General features: G+C 34.8%; 1 protein-coding gene across 1 annotated transcript; it reads right to left on the reverse strand.

Annotated features, from left to right (window-relative positions):
* Positions 1–13,044: 13,044 nt before the first annotated feature.
* LOC145685670 (uncharacterized) lies at positions 13,045–13,416 on the reverse strand. The gene has a single exon (XM_081758065.1). The coding sequence runs from the start codon at positions 13,414–13,416 to the stop codon at positions 13,045–13,047; it is 372 nt and encodes a 123-aa protein (XP_081614191.1).
* Between the last annotated feature and the right edge of the window lie 2,199 nt (positions 13,417–15,615).

Raw genomic sequence — 15,615 nt, forward strand, 5'->3', positions numbered from 1 at the left:
TTTAATATTATGCTATCAACATTCTCACCATCATCATCACTATCTTCGTCTTCTCTTTCTACATGCATAAGAAGCAATAGTAATTTACCATGTTTCAGATCAGAACCTTTAGATGGTCTAACTGCTAGATTATCATTTGTATTAAAGTGCAATGGAAAAGTTTCAACTAGAGAATCATTTAAATAGAGATCTATATAATACGTATTGTAAGATGACTCTATATGCATTAACCTACCTTTATAAAGAAATTTGTATGTGATAGATAGATTATGTATTAAAAAGAACGGAGTTTCAACATTTTCTGATATCAACCGACTATGAAGCTCTATAACATAACTCCGTTTGATGAAGTTAAGCTCTTCTTTCAACATAGCAATGTCTTTTCTCACAACTGCATTATCTAACTCTGATGTCATTTTAACATTACCAAAGATATCCATATTTATTATATAGCAAACGTCTTTAGGAAAGCTCTCTCTCTATGTACATTACAACAAACAATAATTGTCCTTCTTCCATAGCAGAATTTTTATTTGGTTTAATCGTAATTATATCGTTCTTCTTAAAGTCAAAAGGTATCTCTTTAACCAAAGTATCGCCCAAATATATATCTAGAAAGTATTTATCCAAACTTAAGTCCATGTGCATTATTTTCCCATTATAGAGAAATTTGTAACCGTTAGAGAGATTAAATATTCTAAAGATTGGCTCCTTAACGTTTTTAGCTCTTAACCGATATAGTAGAGGCATGGTTTCTTTCTGCATAACCAGTTTAGTAGTATCCATCCTAATCTTTTGAAAATCTTCTTTCTTTATGTATGTGTCTTGTAATGTTTCTAATGCATCTTCAAATCGTTTTCTATCGTTCTCTAATTGGGCTTCTATTGATCTAAGTTGACTTACGCTAGCAATATCATTTAAATTCTCCAACAATTTTAATTTTTCCTCGCTAATATCAACATCACCTTTTCTATCTTTAACATTACCAAATATATCCATACTCATTTATTATACAGAAAATGTCCATCCTAGTTTTTCAAAACATTTCTTTAGCATCTCTATTTGTCTAGGTGAGCGTTTAAAATCAATATCAACATGAACATCATGCTTTTTCAACAGATAGTGCAATACACATTTCAGGTTAATAAACAATGCTCTTTCCGGATACAGCTTCCTAAAGACCTCGTGTAAGTTTTCGAAGTCGTTTATAAGTGTTTCTTCCATATGTTGTAAGTTTAATGGTTTTTGATCCGTAAGGTGATAGTGAATTAAATAGACATCATCATAATATTTTGTGTATTTGTTTTTCTTTAGTACTTCTAGAACATCTTTTGTTGATATTAAATGTTTTGGCATATCTCCAAATTCATCATTTAACACCTTAAGCACCTTTTCGGGAATAATTCTATCCTGTAAAGCTTGCAAACGAGATAGCTGTAACTTAAATCTTTTTATAGTATCATACCATGGTTTTCTTACGCAAGCAGCTTTCGTTTCTTCAAGAGTACTGTAAACCCAACCACTCTCTACAGAACAAACATCACAAATGTAACTACTCATACCTTTTGTTAATGACTTACTACCACAATAACTACATTGTAATGGTCTAGAGCTATAACTCGACAGCGAGTCCTTTAAGGTAATTATTGGACGTAACTTTCTCAACTCTTCTTCCGTGTACAGAAATTTTGGTATTAACCTTTTCCATAGATCAATAACATTGTATACGTTGTCTTTATCTTTTAAGTCTATCTCGCTAACATCCTGAAAATACTGATAAAAATAATATCTATCTAGTGCATCTAGTTCATCCTCATCCTTCTCAAAATAATCTAAAAATCTATTGTGTATAGCTTCCATATTTATCTTAAAGCAAAACTTTTATGGATACAAAACCATAAAAGCACTTAATCATTTTTAATCATATACATAACGTCGCTAAAAGAATACCCTTGATTTAAAAGATTTAAAACCTTAACACAAAGATGACCACATATAACTGAGTTAAAGTCTTGTATTCGTTCGTCATTGTAAAAGAAGTTTTCGGTACCAAGATATTGTACCAGTTGTTTAGGAGGAACACCACCATAAGAATCGAACACGTACTTTATGTTGTTATCTTTCCAATAGCATATCCAATGAGTACCAATGTTTTTTGATTTATCAAGGTTAACTACGCCGCACTCATGTACATAAGGTTTTTGTGGAAGTTCATCACTCATAAATACACCTCTAAATCGTTTTATCTTTAGTTCTTTAGCCAACCTCTCTATATCGAAGTTGGTCAATGGTTTTAGTTTTTTGACTTCTTTGGTTTACCTGCTCCCTGCTTTTCTTCCATAGCCATATTGTGCCTTTTTTGTTCTTCAAGTTCTTGTTTATTCTTCTTAGCATCCAGTACAGTTTTAGTAATCGCTGCTGCACCACCTGCTAATGAGCCAACTGCTCCTAAAGCTGCTAGAATGGCTGGAATTGTAAAGATAAAACCGCCAATATGCTCTTTCTTAATCTTTTTCATTTGTGCAGTAGTTAAAGTTAAATCCATTCCTTTACCTTCTTTAATTTTCTTAGCTTTATCGTTAAGTTGTTTCTTTGTTAATACATGATCAATATTTAAATCCTTTAGTTCGTTATAAGGAACACTAAACATACAACCTTTAATAGAACACATCTTCCTATTTATCTAAGAGAAAATCTTGGTTTGCAAAAGTACAGTTGTTGTTGCTCCACCAAAATCAATTAAGGAATCATTCTCATCTGTTATCCTTATCTCAAAATTGTCAACCTTGTCTTTGGATATAGGGAAAAATAATGGATAAGTGGGCTCGTAAATAATACTATGTTTGAACTCAGCATCTGTTTTGAATGATGCTATAATTCCTGTTTCTCTATGTGTGTATTCTGTATCTTTAACAAACATGCCATCTGCTATATTACAGTGAACATTTATAGTATCAAACGGATGAAACTTTGGCAACTTACTTCCAATATGTGTTTTGTTCTTTTCTAAAACTTCAAAAACATTAAACCCGAGGACAGTGCCTATACTCCCAATTGTAACATCATTACTATCAGTTTCAATTTTGACTCTATTTCTTAAATGATCTTCTGATAATGTTATGTTGATGGATTGAGATTTTAAATATTCATTAAGACTGTTTAAGCTGTATTGCCCTTCTGGTATAAAAACTTGTCTATCACCATATGAGAAACTGTTTTTTTCTGTTGTTATGTTTGGAGTTAGATATGTACTGTAAAACCCAACTAGTCCTATACTTAAATAGTTGCTCTTGTTGTCTAATTCGTAATGGAGTTTCTTCTTTAAAACAGAAGTATCGCTCGTTAGCTTAAATACCTTAGCCATTTATTATATAATAAATGAATGAGTTTGATTTACCTAGAGATATTCCAAGAGAGAAAGTAATCAAGTTAATAGAAGATGTCATTCGAAAGTTAGAATGCAGTTTAAAGAAGAAAAAAAGAAAACTACGAATTGTTAAATATGCATACTACACTTTGATCACGTTGTCGGTTATTCTTTCTGCAACAACTGGGTTTATTAATATTTTTATACCTGTAACAATTTACTCAATATTAACAACATCTCTTGCAACTGGAAGTGCTATAATAACAGGTTTGTCTTCGAAGTTAAACATAAGCAAAAGAAAAGACGAATATAAAACCATTGTCACTTGTATTAACTCATTTAAAGAACAGTTAGAGATGATAATAACATTGAATGGTGAAATGGATGGTGAATATATAAAAGATACGTTGCTTAAGATTAGAGAACAACTTAAAGATATAAGATCATAAGATTTGCCCCGCTGTATTCGGAGGTCCAACATGTTCTTAAAGGGTGAGCAAAACGCTCACCCTACAGTTCATCCTCAAACTGTTTGAAAGGGGGCCAGTGCTGGTGGCCCCCTGATTTTCTCTATAATAAATGAGTAAGAAAACTATTAATTGGGATGTAAAAGAGATGATAAAAGAAACAACAGCTAAGAAAAGAAATGGAGAGCTTATACCTGATGATGTTCGTTGTCTTATCGTGGGTCCGTCGGCGTCTGGTAAAACGTTTTTGCTATTTAACTTCTTATTACAGCCAGGTTGGTTAAACAATAATTACTTCTACATATATTCTAAAAGCATGAATCAGCCAAAGTATGAGCAGTTAAAAGATCGATTTGAAAAGGCAGAACTAAAGTTTAAGAAGCAAATAGCAACGTTCTTAAGCGGTAATGATTCTATTGTACCTATTGATGAATGTGAAAAAATACTCTGTTGTTGTGTTTGACGATTACATTTTGGAGAATCAAGATACTGTTAGAAATTACTTTACAAGAGGTAGGCATAGACATTTAGACTGTTTCTATCTTGCACAAACATATTCAAAAGTACCTAAACAGCTTATAAGAGATAACGTCAACTTCCTATGCATATTCAGACAAGATGATACTAATCTTAAACATGTGTATAATGAGTTTGTTGGGGGAGATATGTCTTATGATAAATTTAAAGAGATATGTTCAAAATGTTGGCAAGAAGATTATGGTTTCATAGTAATTGATATGACAAGGAAGGTAAACAATGGTAAGTATAGGAACAAGATAAAACACTTCTTAAACGTTTGATGTTTATTGACGTTTTACGTTTTAACGTTTGACGTTCTTTGACGTTTATTGACGTTTATTGACGTTCTTTGACGTTCATTGACGTTTGTTCTTTGACGTTCATTGACGTTTGTTCGTTTGCTATACAATAAATGGATGAGAAAGAAATTGATAAGAATATTAAGCTGAAGGAGTTCTTGATAAAGGGCTTCAAATCTTGGAAGAAAGAAAGAGCAGGTATATACGATAAATTTAAGACACAAGAACAGCCTGTAATTGATGCTATTCAAAACTTGGGAAGTGAGATCAAAGAAGTAGCAGAACAAAATAAAAATCTAATAACTGAACTTGTTCCAGTTGTACATAAGACGGCTTCAATAGATCCTAGTCTACTAGAAACACCTAAAAAGATACCTTATGATAGTTCTCCAAGCAGTAGTGATACACCTATAACGGGAGAAATAAAACAAATGAGAAAACAAATTAAAGACAAAGTGGAAGGAGTAGAACCTTTAACAACAGCACAGTCATTTGGTAAGATTGCAACGAAATATTATAGTAAAAGAAATGATACTGTGTTTGGAATAAGAACTGTAGAAGAAGATGGAAAAATAATAAATAAGATAGGAAATTTGGAAGTTAAAGTGAATGGTGATGATTTGATAATTAATGGTAAAACTTATAAAGGAACAGAAGGTCTATGGGAATTGTTAACGACGAATACTAATAAAACCATTGAAGATTATGATGATGATGATTTTGAACAGTACAAGGAAATAATAATAGACTCAGATGCCGCCTTCCAAAAATATAATCGAGATAAAAAGGTAGCATCTAGTAGAGGTTCAAAGTACATTAATATTATCAAGCCTATTTGGGATAATTATATTAAACCAACTTTACCCCCAACTCCTAAAAAGAACACGACGCCTAAAAGGAGTGGTGAAGGAATTAAACAATATACAGAGATACCTAAAGAATATGTATGGATGGATGATGTGAGAAAGTTAATTGATCGGTTAATAGTTATAGATGGAGAAGAAAGGGCTGGTAATCATAACTTTTACAATGAGAAAGTAGGTATAGTGAGTATGATTAATAATAAGCTTTCACAGTTTATTCCTAATGATCCAAAAGGTATAGGTTATTTGATTAAGATCTTAAATACGTTACCACCACGATTCTGGAATGATGAGAAGCTTGGAAAAGGATTAGTAAATGATTTGATTAATAAACTCCCATTTGAATTACATATTCCAGGTTTTAGATTTTGCGGGCCTGGGACTAAGCTTCAAGAAAGGTTAGAGAGAGGTGATGAAGGTATTAACCCATTAGATGAGGCTTGTAAAGAACACGATATATACTACAGAGACAATAAAGATACAGAGTCGAGACATATTGCAGATAAGGAACTAGAAACTAAAGCATGGAAAAGAGCATTTAGTAGTGATGCGCCAATTGGTGAACGATTAGCTGCTTTTGGGGTTGGTACTGCTATGAATGCTAAGGTTAAGTTGGGATGGGGATTATAAGTTTTTGATTGTTATTATGTATGATTCTTTTATGGGTATATCCCATCAAAGCGTTGTTTCAAGATTTTCTTTATAATAAATGGATAGTGTTGAAAGGTACGAGTTACAGAGTTTTAAAGCTAACACAAGAACATTTAATAATTTGAATGAAGCTAACAAAGATATTGAGTTTGATTTCGACGTGGGGGATGGTTTTATACACCCACACAAAGCAGATTGTCATATGACTTTTGAAGTTGTTGGTGCATCAGCTGGAGGAACATTTGGTGCAAACGATACTATAAAACTTGTAGATAACTTCTTCCCATTCTTCTTTTCTCAAATTGAGGTTAGAAAGCATGGAGTTGTTATAGATAAAATCGAGCTACCTGGAATTACATCTACAGCTGTCGGAACATTAAAGATTTCCAAGCCAGAAGTTGAATATTTAAAACAAGCAGGATTTGAAACAGATGATAAACTTGGTCTAAGAAAGAACTTTAGTGTTTTGTATCCATTGAGATTAATTCCAGGCTTCTTAAGTGATTATAAAGAGGTTATGTGGAAAGGTGGATTGAGAATAACATTTACAAAAGCTAACAACAATAACGATGTTTTGTACAAATGGACTGGATCGGGAGCAGCTCCTCATGATGGAAAAATAACAATAAAAAGTATGGAGATAAGAATGCCTATTGTTGAATACGAATCTAATTACGAAAACAAGTTAAAGTTGAATATTCTTAAAGAACCAAAAATCATGTTTTCATTCCATACTTATCAGTGTGTTCAAAAGACTGTTGCAGGTTCTTTCTTAGAGTTTGATGTTACTACGCAATTTAATTCTAGACAATTTGATATGCCTGATTTCGTAGTTGTAATGTTCCAAACTGATAGAAGTGGCAAACAAACAGCAGATGCAAGTAAGTTTGATCATTGTAAGGTAAAGAATATCTATCTTAAGAATGGGAGAAATGAGGTATTTCCAAAAGAATCAAGAAACTTAGATATTGCTAACAAGGATTATTTCAAGATGTACGAAGATTATACTGCGTTTAAGAGAATAACATGTGGCAACACCGAAATGTACTATGACCCTAAAGAGTTTATAGATAACAGGCCAATGTATGTGATTAATTGCAGTAAGAGGAGGAATGTATCAGTAAACGAAAGAACAAACATAAAGATTGTTGTAGACTGCAGAAACTGTGACTGCTGATACTATTTGTTATGCGATTTTAATTGGACGAAAGAACTTTACATATGATCCAAAGAATGAAAAAGTAGTAGAAGAGTTTTAGTTAGTTAGCAAAATATCAACGGACATAAGGGTATCGAAAAGATACCCTCAAACTGTTTTATGGAAGTTTTTCCATCAAACGAAATTGACGAAAATGATTAAATATTTTTGATTTTCTATATAATAAATACGATGGCGAGTCACATTGAACTTTTAAACAAGCTTGGAAGTCTTGAGCAAAAACAAGTTATTGGATTAAGAGAATTAGAATTAAATACAGAATATAAGATTGTGAAAATAGAAAAGATTAAAACTAAGTTTGGGAAGAGCATTTTAGTTGAATGTGAAGAGTTTAAGATATTTCTTCCACCTAGATTTACAAAACACTTAACAGATAAAATGATTGATGAGATCGTTAAAGATGGAATAAAAATCAAATACACTGGTCTAAAAGAAAACTATCCAACTGTTGAGTTCTGTATGTAAATCCAAAAATGAATGAAAATGAACAAAAATATGTTGTCAGAACCAAAAAATGGAGTGTTTAGAAATGGATCCTCAAAAAAAGTTCATTCTTACTAATAACTTTAATGTAATTGTGAAAAATGTGCAAACCGAAGTTCAAGTGGTTTTTGACATTAACGGCTGTCTATTCAGTTTGAATTACGATCAGTGGACAGAGTTTAAGAAGTCATTGTTTCCTATTGAGAACGAGGTTAACAGAAGATTCCATTATCAATATCCGAACTTGTAATTTTAAGTATGTTCTAAGTGTTTTATGGTGATAAAGCCATAAAACTAAGACCTTTGGATATACACAATGCATAAGGAGAAGCAGTACTTTTGAATGTCATTCGAATTTTAAAGATACATGTATAAATAAGAGATTTATTTGAGTTTTTTGTAATTATATCCTTAGAGTTATGCAACTTATAAGACATTCGATAGATAGGAAATTTATTTGTCTATTGACTGCCGTTTGAATTTTGAAAATCGGTTAATAAACAACGGAGATATAACAAATTCGGAATAGTATCCTTAGAGGTATGCAACCCACAATACAGTCAAAAGATGGCAAATTTATTTCTCTGTCGAATATCGTTTGAATTTCAAAAATCGGTTAATATTCGGTGAAGTTACAGAGAATTTTAGAAAAAATCAAAATTTCGGGAATTTTTTACGGGTTTATTTTTGAGTTTTCGGAAAAATGTTATTCTTTAAAAAAGTCTTAGAATTTTATGTAGATTATGCTAGTATTTTTTATTTTTCAAATTTATGAATTTTATTTTTTGCAGTGTATACCAACTCATAATTTTTTATCAGAAATTTGCCAACTTTTTTATTTGATGAGTTAGCACATTATAACTATGGGGACGTAAGACTACCCTATTAAAAATATTTTGGGTAAACACTATAATATTGGGCAAGTGAGTTGGCAACACTGACATTTTTTTTTTTGAAGATTGATGTTTGCTAGCTAGGTGGACATTCTAAGAAGTTACTCAGCTACTCAGTAGATAGCGCTGTATATCATGTAGTTTATCACTTTGCTAATAGATGGCGTTGCTTGTAGAAGTATTTGTTCGTATATAAGGACCAATTTTCACTTGATTTCTTGAGCGTAGTGTTAGCCGAGCTCGCTCGCTTGCAGTCTGGCCAGCTGTAAGTAGTTATCGGCGTGGACGTCGCAGGTTCGAGTCGCCTCCAAGCCAGAAGAAGGATTTTCACTCTCTCATCTATAAGCAGCAAATCAGATTGAGTTGACGTGAATGGAGACTAGCGCTAGTCGGGAAAAGAAAACGAAGGCACAAGAGAAGCAGCAGCAGAAAGAGAAACGGAGGCACAACAGAAGCAGCAGCAGAAGCAGCAGCAGAAAGAGAAACAAACAGAAAAAGGAGCCTGAGAGGCAGCCAAAAGCAAACCAAACAAACAAATAAGAGAAAGGCGTAAGTCCTCTCAGGTCCACCTGTGCACAGGTTTTGCTGCTTTTTACTTTGAAAATTTATTTATGATTTTTAAATGTCATAAAAGCCTATGCGACATACTAAACTTTATCTTCTTATAATTCAGCTATTTCTGAACCGATTTCGATCAAACAAAAACCATTTTTTCAATCAAAGATAGCTCTATAAGTTATAAGTTTTAGATATAAGTTTTTATGATTTTAAATGTCATAAAAGCATATGCGCAGTGTGCTCGACTCAATCTCGCTTTATACTATCCTTCCGTGTTAAAGTGTAATGGTCAGTGGCGGATATGTAATTTTTGGTAGTTAGGGGGGTGGAAGGGGGATTGCGCTCGTAGTTAGGTCAACATACTACTTATAAGAGAAGAGAAATAATTCTCATTCCACCAATTCTTCCATCATCATTCACTTGCCTTAATCATCCGTCTCCCTTAGCCTAAAGGACATAATCGTTGGACGTTAAACTAAAAGATTTCATTTTATAAGAGAAGAGAAATAATTCTCATTCCATCAATTCTTCCATCATCATTCACTTGCCTTAATCATCCGTCTCCCTTAGCCTAAAGGACATAATCGTTAGACGTTAAACTAAAAGATTTCATTTTATAAGAGAAGAGAAATAATTCTCATTCCATCAATTCTTCCATCATCATTCACTTCCCTTAATCATCCGTCTCCCTTAGCCTAAAGGACATAATCGTTAGACGTTAAACTAAAAGATTTCATTTTATAAGAGAAGAGAAATAATTCTCATTCCACCAATTCTTCCATCATCATTCACTTCCCTTAATCATCCGTCTCCCTTAGCCTAAAGGACATAATCGTTAGACGTTAAACTAAAAGATTTCATTTTATAAGAGAAGAAAAATAATTCTCATTCCACCAATTCTTCCATCATCATTCACTTGCCTTAATCATCCGTCTCCCTTAGCCTAAAGGACATAAACGTGGGATGTTAAACTAAAAGATTTCATTTTATAAGAGAAGAGAAATAATTCTCATTCCACCAATTCTTCCATCATCATTCACTTACCTTAATCATCCGTCTCCCTTAGCCTAAAGGACATAATCGTTAGACGTTAAACTAAAAGATTTCATTTTATAAGAGAAGAGAAATAATTCTCATTCCATCAATTCTTCCATCATCATTCACTTCCCTTAATCATCCGTCTCCCTTAGCCTAAAGGACATAATCGTTAGACGTTAAAGTAAAAGATTTCATTTTATAAGAGAAGAGAAATAATTCTCATTCCACCAATTCTTCCATCATCATTCACTTGCCTTAATCATCCGTCTCCCTTAGCCTAAAGGACATAATCGTTAGACGTTAAACTAAAAGATTTCATTTTATAAGAGAAGAGAAATAATTCTCATTCCACCAATTCTTCCATCATCATTCACTTGCCTTAATCATCCGTCTCCCTTAGCCTAAAGGACATAAACGTGGGATGTTAAACTAAAAGATTTCATTTTATAAGAGAAGAGAAATAATTCTCATTCCACCAATTCTTCCATCATCATTCACTTCCCTTAATCATCCGTCTCCCTTAGCCTAAAGGACATAATCGTTAGACGTTAAACTAAAAGATTTCATTTTATAAGAGAAGAGAAATAATTCTCATTCCATCAATTTTTCCATCATCATTCACTTGCCTTAATCATCCGTCTCCCTTAGCCTAAAGGACATAATTGTTGGATGTTAAACTGAAAAGTATTCCCGGCACTGAAAACTGTGCAGCATAAGTGCAAACACCTTTGTTAAGTAACTAACGTTCTTCTGTAACAGTCATCTTGAGTCTTTTTTTAACTTATATACATCCACTTTGCTGTTAATCTGTACCAATAATTAAATTTTGTTTCGAGTCTTCGTTCCCCCTCGTACCAGGGCCAAATTAAGGAGGGGTCTTAGGAAGACTATAGCCCTGGGCCCCCAGGTGCACAGGGTCCCCTATTCTGATCAAAATCTCAACTGGCTACCTGGAAAGAGCTATAACATACAATCATAAAATAAAATATGACCAAAATGAAATATATTCCCTTAACTTTCCTACTGTACTGTACTTCACAGAAATGTGTTAGGCGGAGTCAGCAGGGGCCATATATTTTTTCTAGCCCCGGGCCTCCAGATGGATTAATCAGGGGCGTCATTTAGGGGGGAAGGAAGGCCCCCCTGAGTTTGAGATTTATATAGATTTTATCAATAGAATAGTAGTAAATGAGTGAAAAACGCGAAATTTTACTTATATCGAGGGGTTTTGCCCTCCCCCCCAAGCAAAATACCAGAAATGACGCTCCTGGGATTAATCCGGTCCTGCCTCGTACGTTAGTGTTCGTCACTTGTAAATCAGTGCTAGAGCGGGTTACCTATGATGTGAGGGGCCCTTGGTTTGATCCTAGGAGGCGACGTGAGTTTATGATGGACAGCATCGTGTCCGTGGGTCTTCGCGGGATTCTCCCTTTTCCTCCAACGTTCTCAATCCACTAATTGTCATAATCGTTCACTTTTGTTACTCATCCATCTCCTTTAGCTAAAGGGTATAACTGTGCGATATTCAACTAAAACATTTCATTTCATTAGTTCTGAATGAAAGAGTTGAGAAAAAGACTCATAAAATGCTTCGTGTGGAGTGTTGTGCTGTATGGGGCGGAAACGTGGACATTACGTAAAGGTGATGAAAATCGACTGGAAGCCTTCGAAATGTGGGTGTGGAGAAGAATGGAAAGAATTAGTTGGGTCGAGCGGAAAACGAATGAGAGAGTGTCAGAAATGGTGGGTGAGAAAAGAACACTTTTAGATATTATTAGGAAGAGGAAGAGAAACTGGTTGGGACATTGCCTAAGAAGAGATTGTATCATGAGGGGCGTCCTAGAGGGTATGGTGTCGGGAAAGAGAGGGAGGGGACGAAGGAGTCTACAATTAATGGATGATATAAAAACAGAAAGATCATACGCGAAGACGAAGAAGTTAGCGGAGGACCGTGGAGCATGGAAGCTTCTCAGCTGCGGCAAGTGACCTGCCAATAAAGGCAGAATACCTATGATGATGATGAAGATGAGTTCTGAATGCTGATTCCAGAATTTATAACTAGGCCTCCTGTAAATATGAGAATAAGGAACACCGTAGCCTAGTGGTTAGAGTGTTGTACTCATCCCCGCGGTTCGATTCCCGGCCGGTGCTTCCAAAAAAAAATCGTTCACCTAGCGTCGTGAGGCAAACTGGGGAGACGTGACAGTCTAGAAAGCTCCTGATGCGCCCCTTACGGACAGGGCGTTGCAGCGTGTTGACCACGTGCTAGTCGCTTGGCTAGAGTTCGTTCAGGCGGTCGCTAGCAGGTGGCGCTGGAGCATCCTTAGGCTCACAAATGGGCAAAGTGCTTTCTTTGTTTTTTGTAATACGAGATTTTTCTGCTTTCTACTAATCAAAATATCAAAAACAAACAGATTAACATTTCTGAAAAATTTATTTCATTGTAAGTGCACAGGAAGGAAATAACAAGTAAATGTTGAGCAAAGGAAACAAACAAAAATTTCAGGAAACGAGATACACACGCACACAAAAAAACGAACAGTGATTTTTGATACATCAGATGTAAGGAAGGACAATCATAATGTACTCAACAGTTCTATAGAAATCTCTGTACAGATGAAGAAAGGTTTTTGGATAACACATTCTCCGTCTTCGTGACGTTCTACGTTTCATGCATATCATTCTTCTTATCTGCTAAAGCCAAATTTGGACTTAACAACTTGTTCTGCAAGCTGAATATCCTTGACTGTAAGAGTAACCCCTTTCCTATTGTGACAATTTTGTGCTGCGATGTGAATGATCTCATTCAGGTAATCCTTACCCACCTCCTGCAAAACAACAATTGCTTCCTTCTTCAATTTCAGCCTAGAATGATTCTCGATGTTTTGAAGAACTTCTTTCACACTTCGGCGGAGAGATGTTTTAGACAGCATGAATTTTACAGTCTTCTCAGCGCGTTTCATTTCTTTAATAATATTTATTTCTTGTTTACGATCTTTTCGGCTACGATCAGGTTTCAGTTTTGGCACAAGGACTGACGATTTCCACAACCTTTTCATCTTGTACTGGTTTAGGTGCCTGGAAAACTGCTTTGTCATCCATTTGTCTTTTGCTGCTGGTAATTTTGAATCAAATCGAATTATTTTACGAAGAATTTAGAGAACGAAACAAATTGAAATCCGTGTCTCTTCTTAAAATGTATCTTAGTAACCAAATTTTCTTATATTGTTGACTTTTGTAATAATCAAATGTTTGGACACATTAATCTCGACAAATGATATTTTTGTACTTGCAAGAAAATGCGTATTATCACCGTTTACGAATCCTTTTAACCCTCGGACTACCAACGGGGGTACCTTTTGGCCACTACATTTTTTTTTTTTTGTTTAATTACTCTTCTGTTTCTTTAAAATTGGAGTTATGGCTCAACATGTTTAGCTGAAGCATGTATCTTACATTGGTGCAAATTGTCTCATAAAATTTACTATTGTAAGGTGGTGGGCACAACGTACCCTCTCCCCCTCCCCGTTGGTAGGAGATGTGACTGATATTTAGAAGTGTCACTCCTAGATGGCAGTATAATAAACAACTGTTAGTTTTATCCTATTTACTGTTGACTTCAGTCTCTGTAGATTTTTGTGAGAGTTTCTAACTTGTTTCTTTTGCGAGATATATTTAATCTTAACAGGTAGGCACAAAATGCTCCCCCCCCCCCCTGGCTGTCCGTGTTACAAAAATACCTACGTAGTGCGAGGGTTTGAGATGTCAATTTCCAGGATCGCAAAAGGTTCAAGATTCCATTTTGAAATATTGGCACCAATGAATCAATCATATTCATATCTTTCATGTTATATATACTTTACAGTTACAAAAAATCAGAAATTTGGTGAAAATTACGTTCAAATTAGACCCGTATCCAGGAGGGTCTAGGGAGGCCGGGCCCCTCGTAAATTTTTACTGGTCCTCTAATCTTTTTTACGGTAGGCTTCCAAATGCACTATAATATGGTGGTGAACTATGATATGGTTGGATCGGGCCCCCCTAACTTCTACCCCCCCCATTTTTGGGATGGCTACCGCCCTGGTTCAAATGTATGGAAAATTTCGTAATACAGTAACAAAGTTGACTCATACCCATTAGGATGAATTGAAAAATACGAATTTTCGAATATTGATTTATAATAGTGTGGAAAATTTGCATATTCACATGCTACGAGTAATAAAGGGGAAAAAATTGAAAAAATTCCTATATTTTAACTTCAGTTCACAGAAAGAGCCTGAAGTTTATTTTTTCTCAGTTACTAAAAATATCGATGACTGTTTTAACGCCCAAGTTTTAAAGATTAAATTTTCCCAATTCTAACGGTATGGAATTATTTTAGTTGTTTAATAATGATATACATGGTGTCCGGAATGTGACTGACGGTTTTTAAAAGTATATAGTTGTAATATGATCAGAAATACATAAGGAAAAACATTCATATTGAAGGAAAACTCAAAAAGTTTTGTTCAGCAAATTTTCATACTTAAACAACTACCGGCGACGGCGCTAGTATCGCCGATAAACAAAAATGGCGTCGGCAGTCGAAAAGGCGCGATGCGTGTGTTAGTTCCCAGAGACAATAAGTGTTGTTCAAGTTCAACGAAACTTTCGACGTGTTTACCATAAGGATCCTCCATCACGCCGATCACGGAACAGTATCCAGGCGTGGAAGGATCAATTTTTGTCAACGGGAAGTATAGTGAAACAACACAGAGGTAGTAAATCGCGTGTGGCAGAAGAAAACGTGGAAGCAAGGAAGAGTGTTTCTCACGTAGCCCGAGGTAGTCAATTCGTGCAGCGCGCAGGCAATTGGCAATTCCAAAGCCAACAGTGCACGATGTGGTACACAATACATTACGTTTGCACGCATATAAGGTGCAAGAAATTAAGCCCAACGATAAGCCACAGAGAGCAACATTTGCTACTGAAATTCTGGACAGGATTGATTATGACCATAATTTCCTATTGAACGTTGTTTTCTCTGATGAGGCAACTTTTCACTGTCTACCTGTGTTAACAGACACAATGTTAGGATATGGGGATCTTAGAATCCGCATGCGTACAAGGAACATTCTAGAGACAGTCCCAAATTGAATGTTTGGTGTGATTTAACACATAATGCAGTTATGGGCCCCTTCCTTTTCATAGAGCAAACCATAACAGGATGTGTTCTTAGAAATGCTTCAACACTTTGCTGTTCCCTAGTTACAACATTT

This window comes from Thermobia domestica, chromosome 5 (assembly GCF_964235325.1).
Source record: "Thermobia domestica chromosome 5, izTheDome1.hap1.1, whole genome shotgun sequence".
NCBI lineage: Eukaryota > Metazoa > Arthropoda > Insecta > Zygentoma > Lepismatidae > Thermobia > Thermobia domestica.

Bases quoted from the DNA above. Each gene is read 5' to 3' on its own strand.
- LOC145685670 (XM_081758065.1), bottom strand. From the start codon at position 13,416: ATGAAAAGGTTGTGGAAATCGTCAGTCCTTGTGCCAAAACTGAAACCT.